Source organism: Pleurodeles waltl, chromosome 5 (genome assembly GCF_031143425.1).
Source record: "Pleurodeles waltl isolate 20211129_DDA chromosome 5, aPleWal1.hap1.20221129, whole genome shotgun sequence".
Taxonomy (NCBI): domain Eukaryota; kingdom Metazoa; phylum Chordata; class Amphibia; order Caudata; family Salamandridae; genus Pleurodeles; species Pleurodeles waltl.
The window spans coordinates 1,324,929,110-1,324,944,247 of NC_090444.1; the positions used below are offsets into that span (position 1 = coordinate 1,324,929,110).

The following is a 15,138-nucleotide window of genomic DNA, read 5'->3' on the forward strand; positions in this document are numbered from 1 at the left end:
AGTTTTCCCAAAGATTTACCAGATTGATGACTTAAAGCAAATACCTAAAATGTCTGAATTACAACATACTAGACAGAAACGAGAATCAGTGGCAGCTGTCATTGGTGATATATTTGGAGCTATAATCCCTTCAGTAGGGGTTATCTTGAATTCCGTGAAAATTCAAAAGTTGTCTACTATTGTGGATAACATGCTGACAAATTTTACAGGGGCCATACTCCTGATGGATACTGAACTTGCTGCGGAAAGAGCTATGACTCTTCAAAACCGGCTTGCTTTAGACATCCTTTTGGCAAAGAGTGGAGGGGTCTGCAAGATGCTCACGAGCGTCATTGTTGCTCATTCATTCCAGATAATAGTAAAAAGATTAGAAGTATGCTTACTAACTTAACTAGAGATAGTACGGATTTGAAGGAACCTGGAGTTTGGGAGAAATTTGGAAAGGGAATTGCCAGAGTAGGGAGCTGGTTGACCAACATTTGGAATGGGGTACTTGCAAAAATACTAATGGGTCTATTAATTGTTCTGGCCTGTCTATTAGGATTGTGTGGGGAGCATGCAAAATTAATGATAAAATTAAAAGAAATTGGACAAAAAGAACCAGGAGAAATGAAGAAAGTGAAAGAGAGAAGATTTTCAATGAAATTTGGGAAAGTTCACATAAGGGACAAGATGTTGAAATGCGAATCATGCGTAAAGTGACAAATTAAAATGAAAGGTCAAAAGGGAAAGGTTTGTGTGATGACGAGCGTCATCAGAGGAGGGACTGAGAGAGCGTAGTTTACATAATCTATATTAACATGAAACGTTTATATTAAATGTGTAATGATGCCGCCTAGAAACTATAATAATAGTGATTTTGCTTAAACATGCACCTGAATTGTGACCACGGTTAGTGGCCACCAATGTACACGCAAACTAATAATGATGAATAAAATGTTTATGTTATGATCAATTGAGCTTATATTAACCGTTGCATTACTGAATCTGTATTGAAAATCCTCATAGGCCTTAAGTTAGCGTGAGCTGCAGATTGGCTGCTCGGCTCTCATATTAAATGTGTTTCTCTGTTTTCCAGCGTGCTGATTCACGAGGGCCCATGACCCCACAATGTTCTTTTTCTTCTAGCTTGGAAGATGAAAGTAACCATGTTAAATCCGTTACCAGGCGCATCTTCGTTGCCCTGGAATAATTGTTATAAATGAATTGAAACAAGTGTAGATTAATGTAATGTACAAGGTCATTCAAACCGGGACGACGAAGAACTGCTGACCAAGAGATATACAAAGAATTGCCAAGAAAATGAAGTAATGCCAGATGTGCCACCTCTAAAGACGTCAATTATGAAGACCAATTAAAAGCTCACAAATAATATGGGGTGAAGATTTGGGATTACCTAATGTGTTATACGATAGGTTAAAGATATTGGGGTATAGCAAATGTCCAATAGAATTTTGGGGGAATGTACTACGAAAAAGGGATAAAAACCCAAGTCACAGAGGGGTCATTAGAATTAGGTAGGGAATGCTATTGATTTTATCCAGAAACTCGGTCACTCTCTTTGGTGACTTTGAGATTTATTAAAACCATCCTCACCCATAGACTGCCCATTTACGCTTTTCCTCCTTATGAGGGAAGTGCCCCCTATGTCCTTTAGCTGAGTCCTGACTGATGGCGTTTTGACTGATGTCCTGAAGACGAAGACTGATCCTGTGTGCTGACCAAATATTTGGAGGGTAATTATGACAATGCATTTGTGATTTGTCTGTTTGCTTTTCCTTTCTAGGTACCAACTGCTTGTTTTGACAGAGACCATAGTTAGATGTTTTCCAAATTGGTGTTCTAAATCTTTTTGCATGAAGCCCAACAAGAGGATGCTAATCAGTGGTTAGGACAGGGGTTCACTAAAACTGACGCAAATAGACAAACGACTGACATTATGCTATGTTGAACTGACGCATATTTGACACTCTGTTATTTTGATCTATGTTTACGCCGTGCTATGTTCTAATGTTTGTGATTCTCGCGTTAATGAAATCTTATCACAGCTGCCATATCGTGACTATGCTCTTATGTTTCTTGGTTTTGAGATTAACTCATTTACTCGTAGACTGTAATCAATAGGGAATAAAATTAATAAAATTCTACTAAACTGGTGTGGTTATTCATGACTGAAAGGCCATGGTAGCATCGTTGAACTGATTAATGACTTTGACTAAAGTGAAATGTATTGTTGTGATAAACGTTGATGACATTATTGATATATTGATTGACATATTGATCAGCTATCTCGTCCTACGGTGTCTCTCAACTGGGTCAAAAGATTCATTGGCCTAAAACGAGTCCTAATGTGTAATAAATTAACATAAAAGGACGCGTTATCATTAGTTTGAGTTAAAAATCTATTAAACTGCCCAAGGGGCGACGTGAACTGTTTAAATACAAGTTATACGTTGACTAGTTTGCTAGACATCGAATAGAGTAAAAAGTAGTTTGCTGTTCAGGACGGAATTGTCAACAAAACGTACAGCACAAAGAAGCAGAAGAGACGCACAAAGATGGCTGAAATTAATTGGTGCTGCTCTAGTCCTTTGTCACTTTCTTTGGCCGGAATCGGCGCGTCAGGAATATGAGGAGGGAGGGTGGTTTAGGAGGGGCTGTCAAACCACCAACACTAGCTCGGCTGTGGGCTCAGGTGCTCCGACATAATGTCAGGGTCACAGGACTCCCCAACACGGGGGACAGCTCTGAAAGAGCTTCGGGAAACCCTGAGACAAAGGCTGCGCGTAGACGCCATCAGGGAAACATGCCGCCAGTATCCGGTATTCTGCTGCATTCTCTTCTTCTTGGCATTCTCCACACTCTTCTTCAATAGGTAGGTGGCATGGGTGACACTCTGAAGTCCCTAGAAAGGCATCTGATTCCAGTTTAAATGCACGGCCACTGGATCGTTTCCCTCGCTTACAATTAAAACATGTTATGTACCAATACCGGGGGTGAAACTGGACTCCTTAATAACCGTGGCCATGAAGGAGTCAGGCAGCGCTTTGCTGATTTATGATTGGCCCACAAGTTAATCCAATTGAGGGACTACCTTTTCTGCCCAATCGCATCATCTCAGTGGACTACACTGCCAAATTGTGTGTTTGTCACGCGCTGTCACATTCGACTGTGTTCATATTGATGTTTTGGTATATTTTACGATGTTTACATTAAGATTCTTGTAGACCGCTGCTCTTAAATAAAATGTTGTTCGTCTAACTGTTTTACTTGTATACCCCAGAAAGAGACAGACACTGGTCGAAACGCGAAAACAAGGGTGTATTTTACGTTTGCTATAGGGATTAGGAAAACTCACGTAAATTCTGTTCTTGTATAACACCTGGGCTGTGGTGTGTTTTAAGCCCGACAGTGCGCACTATGGGCGATGGTAGTTTCGTCAGCTGTGTATACCATTTGCGCATACTACCCCCTCTGTCACTAGCTGCTTTCACTTACACGTACGACTCCCAGTTTTACGGTATTTATTTTTTAACATTTTCGTCTGTATTTATACATATTTCTTTTTTTTCAGTCTTAATGGTATTTATTCATAATTATTTAGTTTTTTGAGAATGGACTCGTACTATGGTATATTTCCAAATTGATTTAAGTGATAAACATGCCCTCATTCTTTGACACCTGTCTAGTTTTTAGCCATTTAAGCAGCCAAATATATATATATATATATATATATATATATATATATATATATATATATATATATATATATATAAACACACAGGTAAGTCTTAGAATTATTTAATAATATATGTTAACCTATGTCTGTATTTTAGAAAATCTCAGCCCGTTTTTTGTTTATTTAACCTCCCCATGCTATCTTTCTGCTCAGCTGTTGGTCTGGAATTCATGAAGGATAGCATGGACAGTAACTCACTAGAAGCACAATTTTCTGTTTTTCCCACTTTTAAAAATAAATGCAACAGACAGGAAACACGTTGTTTTCTGTTTGTATGTATATGTAAAAATGTAAAACTGGGACCCTTATTTAAAGTAATCAGTGCTGTTAGACTTTCTGTGAACCAGGTACATCCATGGACTTAGACTGATATGCCTTGTTTTGATATGTGTTATTTACTTTAAATGTTGGCAGAGACAAATACTTAGTAAAATGGCGTTGAGTACAGGGCAAATAAAAAAAAAAGAGTAACATAATTGATTTGTAGTTCAAGGGATACTTACATACCCAAATATAGATGTGTGGCTTTACCTTCATTTGCGAGGGATACCGTCAAGAATTATGTTATCCAGGAAACACACATTCAAAAATATGTGTTTCGGGAAATCTTGTTTCCATTGTAGATGTTATGCCCTAACAGCCTGCCCTGGAGCATTTCAGTTATCAGAACCAAGTAAATGAAATAAACGGAAATTAGATATGCCCAGCGGTGGGTTAACTGTTGCAAGAAGTTGAAGATTAGTTGAATGCATGGTATTTTGTCTGGATATAAGGTAGCATAGAGGAAGGTAGGCCAAGGATTGCTTATAGCTCTAGACACTACAGTGAGGGATTTAAACAATGTTTAGTTGATAGATGACCAGTTTGCATCCTTTAAGTAGGACTGAGATGGCAGCGAATGAATCAGAAAATAATACAGGCGGCAAAGTGTTGTGATATGAGCTTCTTTTGATAACCTTTATTGACTTGGTTCCTTCCTTCACATCATGTCTTATCCTCTTGTCCCCTTACCTTGACCTTCAGAACTGTTAGAGTAAATTTATTTACTAAAATAAGGTTGTGTTGTTGTTTTAAGTTTTCTTAACCAGGCCTTGAGTTGACATAATTAGACCCCCGTACTGCTGCTATTAACATGCATTTTTTCAGTTATGAAAGACATGCTATTTTATTCTTCATATTTAGGCAAACCTGCTGGTGTTCTTTTCCATTAACATAACATAGCAGAAATAGGATTTATTTTGTGATGTTGTGCTGAAACGAAATGCCATTTCTTTTGTAGTTTCGTTGGAAGATGTATCCTAACTGTACTCACTCAATCAACAAACCAAGGACTTGTACTAGTCCTGCGGATGAAGTTTAAGGGTCCATAGAATTGAACACATTCAAAGACGTAGTGTCATTGTCTTGTTTTTAGTTAAGGGGTTAGTTTAAATAAAGTATGTGTTCTGAAGGTATCTCTAAAAGTGTTGCAGTTAATGTACCATGCTTATGAAAATCTCTTGGTTTTTGTCATTATTGACACCCCATGTCGGGAATGTGTCTTTTACTGCCTGAAACCCTATTTAAAAAATACCCTTTTGGGGATGTGTAGCAGACTATTTCTTGCTTTCATACCGAGCAGTCCCCATGTCAGACTGTTATTTGATTATTTACTTAGAATATTTTTGAGTACAAGAACATTTTGCCTAGTCTTCAGAAGCAGACTTCATGCCAATTCCCTTTCTGACTTTGGACTTAGTGATTTTTATAGACCTCTTACTTATTATGAATTATTGATTTACCAGTTCAACTATATTTTTCCTTCTGTTATGATTCTAAATTTTATTAAACCTTTATGGTTTTACTTTGAATCCTTGTCTTGTGAAGGGTTAATTTAGAATCTTAGTTCTTGGAATACGGTCTGTATTGACTCGTTTGCCCATAATCCTGCAAACTAGGAGCCGGTAAATAATTAATGAGATTTCTGTGAAAACGTCAACAGAATGTTGAATCGCCAAACAAGATTTCTGTGAGGCACTGAGTTTCCATCTGGGCAGTTGGTGGTGTTTGTCTTAGTGTCAGTAAACTGTTTTTATTCTCCTTCAGCACATTGTGGATATTCATATTACAACATTGGTAAAGAGACTAGGAAGCTGGAGTGGTGGAAGAGCACCATGCCCCTTAGGTATCCACACCTACTCAGTGTTTAGTGTGCTACTGACTGCACTTGATGCAATGGTTTCTTCTCACCAATATGTGCTGAACTGTGCCTCCTGGTGTTCCCTGGAACTCCCCTGTTCGCCTGGCTGCCTGTCTTTCATCTACGTTGCAGCTTTGCTCTGACCCTGATGCCTTGACCTATTCTATGCCTCAAACGCTCTCTGCTTGAGACAAGCTGCCTGCCTCCATCAAACTGGCCGCAGCTCCTGAGGCTATCGGAGAGCGGGAGAGTGTAGGAGGCTGGCCTGGCTTGTAGTGGGTACCAGAGGTACTTACACTCGGTGCCAGGTCCAGTTATCCCTTATTCGTAGAAGAGAGGTGTTTCTAGCAGCTTAGGCTGATAGAAGGTAGCTATGGCAAAGCAGCTTAGGCTGAACTAGGAGACATGCAAAGCTCCTACTATACCACTTATATCATATGCACAATATCATAAGAAAACCCAATACTCAGAGTTACTAAAAATAAAGGTACTTTATTTTTATGACAATATGCCTAAGTATCTCAGTGAGTACCCTCAGTAAGAAGGTAAGCAATATACACAAGTTATATGTACACAAACCAGAAATAGGTAAGTAAGAGTCAGAAAAGTAATGCAAACAGTGTAGAATTACAATAGGTTGCAATAGGCAAGCATAGGTCTAGGGGCAACACAAACCATATACTCCAAAAGTGGAATGCGAATCACAAATGGACCCCAGTCCTATGGGAGCTTGTACAGGGTCGCTGGGACTGTAAGAAAACAGTCAGGGTGCCCAAGATACCCCACCCCAAGACCCTGAAAAGTAGGAGTAAAGTACACTTACTACCCCAAAAGGGCACAGTAGTCGTGATAGGGGGATTCTGCAAGAACAACAAACACCAGCAGTGCACTGAAAACGGATTCCTGGACCTGCAAAGCAAGGGGACCAAGTCCAATAGTCGTGACAGTGTCCGGGGTGGCAGGATCCCAGGAAACCCCGGATGAAGGTCTAAGGAAGCTGCCTCCGGATGGAAGAAGCTTGAAATTCTGCAAGAACGAAGAGGACTAGGAACTTCTCCTTTGGCAGGAAGATGTCCCACGTCGCTATGAAGGTTGCAGAAGTGTTCCACGCAGAAATACCGCTAACAAGCCTTGCTAGCTGCAAGGGTCGCGGTAGAGGTTTTTGGGTGCTGCTGAGGACCAGGAAGGACCAGGATGTCGCCCCTTGGAGGAGGAGACAGAGGGGGCGCTCAGCAACTCAGAGAGCCCTCACAGAAGCAGACAGCACCAGCACAAGTACCTGACCAGGCACTTGGAAGATTTGTGAACTGGAGTCCACGCAGAGTTACAAAAGAGGGTCCCACGACATCGGAGGCCAACTCAGTGGGTTGAGCACTGCAGGGCAGAGTGCTGGGGACCCAGGCTAGGCTGTGCACGAAGGAAATCCTGGAAGAATGCACAGAAGCCGGAGCAGCTGGAAATCACACAGTACACAGGTTTGCAGGCTAGCGTGGGGAGGAAAGGACTTACCTCCACCAAACTTGGACTGAAGGGCCACTGGACTGTGGGAGTCCCTTGGGTAGAGTTCCTGTGTTCCAGGGACCACGCTCGTCAGGATGAGAGGGGACCCAGAGGACCAGTGATGCAGTCTTTTGGTGCCTGCGTTAGCAGGGGGAAGATTCCGTCGACCCACAGGAGATTTCTTCTGAGCTTCTGGTGCAGGGTGAAGGCAGGCGACCCCCAGAGCATGCACCACCAGGAAACAGTTGAGAAAGCCGGCAGGATGAGGCGCTACAATGTTGCTGGTAGTCGTCTTGCTACTTTGTTGCGGTTTTGCAGGCGTCTTGGAGCAGTCAGCGGTCGATCCTTGGAAGAAGGAGATGCAGAGGAACTCTGGTGAGCTCTTGCATTCGTTATCTGAAGAATTCCCCAAAGCAGAGACCCTAAATAGCCAGAAAAGGAGGTTTGGCTACCAAGAAAGGAGGATTGCCTACGAAGAAAGGTAAGAGCCCATCTGCGGGGGTCTCTGACGTCACCTGCTGGCACTGGCCACTCAGAGCAGTCCAGTGTGCCCCCAACACCTCTGTTTCCAAGATGGCAGAGGTCTAGGACACACTGGAGGAGCTCTGGGCACCTCCCCTGGGAGGTACTGGTCAGGGGAGTGGTCACTCCACTTTCCCTTGGCCAGTTTCGCGTCAGAGCAGGGCTGGGGGATCCCTGAACCGGTGTGGACTGGCTTATGCAGAGATGGGCACCATCTGTGCCCATCAAAGCATTTCCAGAGGCTGGGGGAGGCTACTCCTCTCCAGCCCTTCACACCTATTTCCAAAGGGGGAGGGTGTAACACCCTCTCTCAGAGGAAATCCTTTCTTCTGCCTTCCTGGGCCAGGGCTGCCTGGACCCCAGGAGGGCAGAAACCTGTCTGAGTGGTTATCAGCAGCAGCAGCTGCAGTGGAAACCCCGGAAAGGCAGTTTGGCAGTACCCGGGTTCTGTGCTAGAGACCCTTGGGATCATGGAATTGTCCCCCAATACCAGAATGGTATTGAGGTGACAATTCCATGATCTTAGACATGTTACATGGCCATGTTCGGAGTTACCAGGTAGTGACCTATGTATAGTGCACGCGTGTAATGGTGTCCCCGCACGCTCAATTTCTGGGGAATTTGCCCTGAACGATGTGGGGGCACCTTGGCTATTGCTAGGGTGCCCACACTCTAAGTAACTTGGCACCCAACCTTCACCAGGTGAAGGTTAGACATATAGGTGACTTATAAGTTACTTATGTGCAGTGGAAAATGGCTGTGAAATAACGTGGATGTTATTTCACACAGGCTTCACAGGCTTCACTGGCAGGCCTGTGTAAGAATTGTCAGAGCTCCCTATGGGTGGCAAAAGAAATGCTGCAGCCCATAGGGATCTCCTGGAACCCCAATACCCTGGGTACCTCAGTACCATATACAAGGGAATTATATGGGTGTACCAGTGTGCCAATGAGAATTGGTAAATTTAGTCACTAGCCTGCAGTGACAAATTTAGAAAGCAGAGAGAGCATAAACACTGAGGTTCTGGTTAGCAGAGCCTCAGTGATACAGCTAGGCATCACACAGGGAACACATACTATGAGCACTGGGGCCCTGCCTGGCAGGGTCCCAGTGACACAAGGACTAAAACAACATACATACAGTGAAATATGAGGGTAACATGCCAGGCAAGATGGTACTTTCCTACAGAGAGCAAGACATTAGTGCAAAGATTTAAGTTTGTCAGACCTGGTGGGTGCCTGGTAGCGCTGCTGTGGTGCACTCTGAAATCATTTCTGCCAGAGAAACTGGGCTGAGGCCCTGCAGCATGACATTACTTTGATCTACAACCTACTCCGAAGAAGATGACTGAAAAGTCAGACCTGCATATTAAGATGTAGATGTCTCTCATAAGCAGTCTAACTGGCTTCAAAGTGGCCCAAAAAAGTGGGTGTGGGAGCCTTCTCCTGTATGTATTCTTAAGAGAATTGATCTCCAAATGTTTATATTGACTGCTGCCTGCTTCCCAGTGTTGGGGTGGGGGGTGTTAGATCTGTCAGCCTTTGGATGGTCTTCCCACCAAACCTTTTGCCTTCCTTCTCTTATTTTTGCTGATCTTATTTTTGCTGGCCTTAGGACTCTTCACAATTTATTCCTGCTAACCATTACTAAAGTGCACGTGCTTATTACTTACAATGTGGTAATATTGGCTTATCCCAAATTGGCATATCTAATTTACTTGTAAGTCCCTAGTAAAGTGGTACTGCATGTACCAAGGAACTTTAACTTAAATTCTATTAGTAGGCCTGCAATACTGATTGTGCCACCCGCCCTTTAAAAATGTCTCAGATCTGTCACTGTATCCTGTCTGTGCAGTTTTAAACTGCCCTTTCAACCTGGCAAAATAAACCTTTTGTCAGGCACAAACCTTCCTTTTTAATACATGTAAGTCACCCCTATGGAAGGCCCTGAACAGCTCAGAGGGCAGGGTGCAGTGCATTTAAAAAAACGAGACATACGTTTTTAGTTTTACATGCCCTGTTAGTGAAAACCCTTAAGTTAATTTTTCACTATTGCAAGGCCTACCTTTCATTGTTGTTATCTTATTGCATTTAATAAGTGATAATTTCTAAATGGGAGCAGTTAATCAGTTTATGCTTAGTGTCTTTGAAAATGTAATTTAAATCCTGTCTGATGGTGAAGTCAGATTTTACATTACAGCTTTGAAAACGCCACTTTTAGAAAGTTGGCATTTTCTTTCCTTAACCGTTTAAAGCCTGTAGCCTGTCTCTGGGTCACATGACTGAGTGTAGCTGACAGTTGGGCTTTGTGTATTCCTCCTAGACAACCACACACAATAGAGAGCTTAGGTGCACCTGTATGGGCAATTACTGGCAGGATGGGTGGGTATAGCTATACACAGCCCTGCGTACACTTGAGTAGGCTGTGTCCTGCCTCCGCACAAAGGGCTGCATACCCTCTGTGGTTAGTCTGGACCCAGAGCAGAGAAGGCAGGAAGCCTGTGCCATTTAAAGGTAATTTCTAGAAGTTTCTCCCACTTTCCAGAGGAAAGGCACCAGGTATAAATATATATGAGATACCAGTTTTTCAGTACAGGTCTGAATGTGTGGTTACTCTGCCAGGAAGAAGGGCTGATGTGCTCCTGAAAGGTCTACCGCCCTGCTGGACTGCTGCCCAGCTGGACTGCTGCCTTGCTGGGCTGACCTGTTGCCTTCTTGCCTGGGTGAGAAGGACTGGACCGGTACCGGTTGAACCCAGGACTCCAAAGTAAAACCAGGGACTAGTTGTCTGGCCTTCTGACTAGAGCCTAACAGCCAAAAGGCTCCAACAACCGTGAAGCCAGCACCTGGACTCAGCCGTCTGTGAGTCCTATCCTGCTAAGTGGTCCCATCGCAGTTCTGAACTTTGGAAGTGGGCCTGAAGGTGTTCTGCCAGTCCAAACTAAACCCTGCTTTGGTGTCAACTTGCCTAGAATATTATTGAACCTGAGAAGGAACTTGAGGGAAGATTTGTGATTGTCCTGATGGACTACCACAGTTGTAGTAAAGGTGGTGGATCATATTACTACACAGGTTCTGGCTTCATTTTTGAGGGACACTTTTTTGACAGAGTGTGAACCAGACAGAGATTTTGGTGACAGAAGTTGGTGCGCAGTTTATGTAAAATCACACGAGGAGGCTCATTGTAGAAAAGTCCATCTGACGCAGCAGACCTCTTTGTATTTCCCAAGGGAAACAGTACGGTCTAAAAGATGAATTGCATGATAATTTTTTTACAGCAATCATTGGTTAACACTCTGCCAGGTAAAGTGACACTGCAAAACATGTTGTGCGCTTATTGCACCACTCCACAATCAGTTACTGGAATTTCTTCATTAATGTCTTTAAATGGGAGAAAAGCAGGGACAATCTTGGCACCTTGCTGGTAAGGTTTGAACCAAATGGTAGAGGTTGTTAGAACATTTTGAATAGGGCACACACACACCAAAGCTAATACAAGACCTGTTATGATAACCACCAGGGATTGATAGGCAGAACTTGGGATGTAGTGCAAGTCAGAAAACCTAAGACAGTTAAAGGGTCGGTCTTCTGTCTGCCCATGGAAATTGTCTGGGTGAGTTCTAAAGTAGTACAATTTGGGAATGTACAGACATGGAGCTTATTGATGCGATTAGCAATGGACAAAAAGGGAACCACCTCATTCCAGGAAAGAAGTGGGACGAATTTCAGTCAAGGGAGAAACCATCATATTGGCAAACGGGTTTTGATTAGTGTGTAGTATTTCTTTAACCCCGCCTTGCTCTTTTCTGGGGATACCTGCCACATTGTAGCGTTTCCCATTGTATAGATTACAGCTTTTGGGATATTGGTGTGGCTTGTGTTTGCTTATTCTATCTTTATTTTTCGGTGTTTTAGTTTTCTACTTCTTTTTGTTTCATGTTGTAAGGGAATTTTGTGATATGAGCTTGTTTTGAAAACTCTCATTACCTTTGTTCCTTTCTTCCACCTTCTGGCCTTATTCTTGGTCTGTCCCCTTACACTGTCATTTGGAATGTTGATTCACCTGATGAGTCAGTTCGACTCAATGAAATGTCTGTTTCATTGAAGATGTCTGCTAGAAGTCACTCTGAGTACGTTCCTTTGCTGTTCTTGCCTCTCTCAATTATCCAGTGGTGTTTGGGTTACCCTGGTTGGAGCGGCATAACCTGTATTTGAAGCGGAGGACCTGGACTCTCTCATTATCAGTTTAATTCTGTCGTGAAAATTGTTACTTGGCTGGTGGTTGCTTGGAGGAGATCTCAGAAGCGAAGATTCTCCAGTGATCATCACAAGCTGCCTCTTCCTCCTCAATGGGGACTTTGTTTTCCTTTTGCAATGCACATGTCACTGATGACCACTTTGAAGGACTCCCAGCGCGCGGATGGGGAGGTAATACAGCCCTTGTTATGTGCAAAGTACTCTGAAATATTCTGGCGAAAAACAGCGTCTCGTAGTGCATGTGGGGGGAGTTGCCAAGTGATGGTGTGGGGGAGGGAATGAGGGGTGGATAGTTCTAAATGAACATGATTGGAGATGGTATAGGGGAAGTGCGTCACGCAAGTCAGCACATCCCGGGACAGGAGCCAGTAATATATCCTGGACCATATATTGCAGAAAGCTGTGATACATGTGCCCTCCTTGTGTGTGTTGTGGGTTTTCCACCATTCGTCATGTAGACAATTGTCCTGGATGATAGTGATGAGGGTGTGTACTGCACTTGCCCGTGGAGAGAGCCAGCGAGCAGGACAAAGTTGCAGCTTCGTCACATATTGAGCGTGTCGGTGGCCACTGTAATCCTCTACGGAGTAGTATAGCAACCCCAAGCATAATTGGACTACAGGGAAGTGTAGTTCTCCCCGCACCATCATGCATATATTCCAGATGCAGATGAATGTGTCAGATATAGCTCTTTGAAAAAGCAGACATCTGTGCTGTGTGTTTAGGTATGCATGCACCAAACACACCTTCCTGCGGTCATTCAGCCTTTGGATATTCCAGGTGAGGCAAGTGATGGTGGTCATGTAGGCCTCGGGGAAAGGCGCAGGAGTAGTACAGTTGTGTGTAAGGAGAGAACCTGCATGCAGCACTATAGGAGTGTAGTGAGTGACCTTGTCGGGGACGTGTGAGGAATGAAGATCAACCATAACAAACATCATTTTGCGACAACCCAAACCCACCCGCCTCCCACTCCAACCCAGCAACGAGGTTGAGTAGCTAAACCCCACCCCAGTTACCCTTGAGAAGAACAAGCCTGGGAAACAACCTTGGAGGCTGAATAGAGCTAGGCGAGCGACCTGGCTAGAGACTGGCAGCGTTGCCGAAGGGGCGCCAAGCACTCCAGGTTTCAGTCAGCTGGCTTGGGAGGTCTGATGTTGAACAGTGGAGATGTAGATGCCCCAAACAGCAGGTGTCATGGCTACAGCCATATTCAACAGTAGAGGTAATGAAGGTTTGTTTGCCATCTCACTGACCCAAGTAGTGCCAAGGGAGCACCTGTTTCAGTCATTGTCACTGGGGATTTTCCACCGGGTCCCAGAATGAGCTCCTGGGCGAGAACTTCTGTGTTGTAATGTGCTTGGTGAATTTCAGAGAGGATTTGGCGTTGGTGAAGAAGTGTGATTTCCCCTGGAGTGAGATGCAGGGTACAGGAGGGCGTATTAAATATCTGCATTTCGGAGCAGTTTCTTGGCTGGCAGAAATTCACGGCGAGCTGTTTGTGTGCCTGGATGTAGTCTGGGTGACATGGTGGAGCATTTCCCTGGTGTTTGAACCCTCAGCGCTCATGGGCGAGATGCAGTATGGGGTCCCTGTCCTTATAGTTCAACAGTCGTGCAATTATGGGGCGAGCGGAGGCAGCCGCGGCCCCAGCGAACGACGTGCCACTAGATGGCGACGTGAGGGGGAGCAAAGTTGAAATATCATTCCGTGTGTGGCCACATAGGAGCAAAGCGAGGTGTCCGAGAGTTTAAAAAACAAATAGTGGGACCATAGTACCAGATTGTGGAATCATCTGGGGCTCGCCTCACTCCCATTGATCACCTCAGCGGGGGGCATGAGCAGGACCGGAGTCCCAGATGTCCTGCTCGGGACCAGCAAAGTGTGTGCGATGGTGATAGCCAACTGATGGCCTCATAGGTGTGCAGTCCCACATCTCTGGGCAGCCCACACCTGTAGCCACCGGCAGTTCAATGTGTCTGTAGCCTTTGTGGGCAGAGGAAAAATCTTTTGGAATATGTACTCTCACCCTCTGTGGGACCTGCCTCGCCCCGAGGAGAGCGTATCCTCTGGGGGGAGGGGGCATGAGCAGGTCTAGAGGGCAACAGGCAGGGCAGATGAAACAGAAGTGGGAGGAGAGTGACATAGATTGTTCAGACAGTGTCGGAGGCTGTCTCGGCAAAGCCGGATAGTGTGAGTCAGTTGGGGCTCAAACCAGGTGACAGCACTGGGGAGCTACCAGTGCAGGCAGCGGTGGGTCCATGCGACCTGCCACTGAGGTGTGGTATCAGGAATGTCAATTATTAATGCCCTGGCCCATGTGGATGGGAAGGGGCCCAGGCCGCAGATGACGCTGGGGTGTACAGCTGCAGTGATTTAGTGTTGAGCCTGGGTGCGCTTGGCCCGGTAACTTCACCAGGCCTGATGCCAACGCCCCAGGCCGCCTATGTTGTAGCCAGCCTGAGGGCTCAGCATGTGGGCAAGTCAGTAAGAGGTGCGATACCAGCTGCCAGAGTGCTCTTTGTTCTTGTCTGCCTTGATGCTATATATCCAGGCCAGACCCCCCTCGTGGGCCGCAGCAGCACATGGGAACTCCACGCCGCACCAGGCCTCAATACATGCCGGGCCCAGTCTGCCAGGCTACGGGCAAACCTGTGGGTGCTGTAAAAGACACGGGCATCTTCACCAGCCTTCTCCAGAGGCAGTCGATATGTTGTCTGTCTGTAGGAGCCCACCGGTAGCAGATAAATGCAAGATGTTGTCATTGGACGGCAGAGCCCTCTAACGAGCAGCCATCTTGCTGCTCGGCTAAGCTCCGCCCCCTCCCCCAAAGGGAATTGATTGTACCATACCCACTATTTTTAATGAACTAGTATTGTTATGAAGAATTTACTACTTGTCTGAGCCAAAGAATTAAGTTATTGAGCAGTGTTTGGAAAAAATTG

General features: G+C 44.7%; 1 protein-coding gene across 3 annotated transcripts in view; it reads left to right on the top strand.

Annotated features, from left to right (window-relative positions):
• The first annotated feature begins 2,624 nt into the window (after nucleotides 1-2,624).
• The window catches only part of SNX14 (sorting nexin 14), a 627,761-nt gene continuing 615,247 nt past the window's right edge, over nucleotides 2,625-15,138 (top strand). For all 3 annotated transcript variants that reach the window (XM_069235584.1, XM_069235585.1, XM_069235586.1), the window contains exon 1: nucleotides 2,625-2,875. In XM_069235584.1, the coding sequence (XP_069091685.1) occupies nucleotides 2,709-2,875 (167 nt within the window). In that variant the 5' untranslated portion in view covers nucleotides 2,625-2,708. The remainder of the gene's footprint in view (nucleotides 2,876-15,138) is intronic.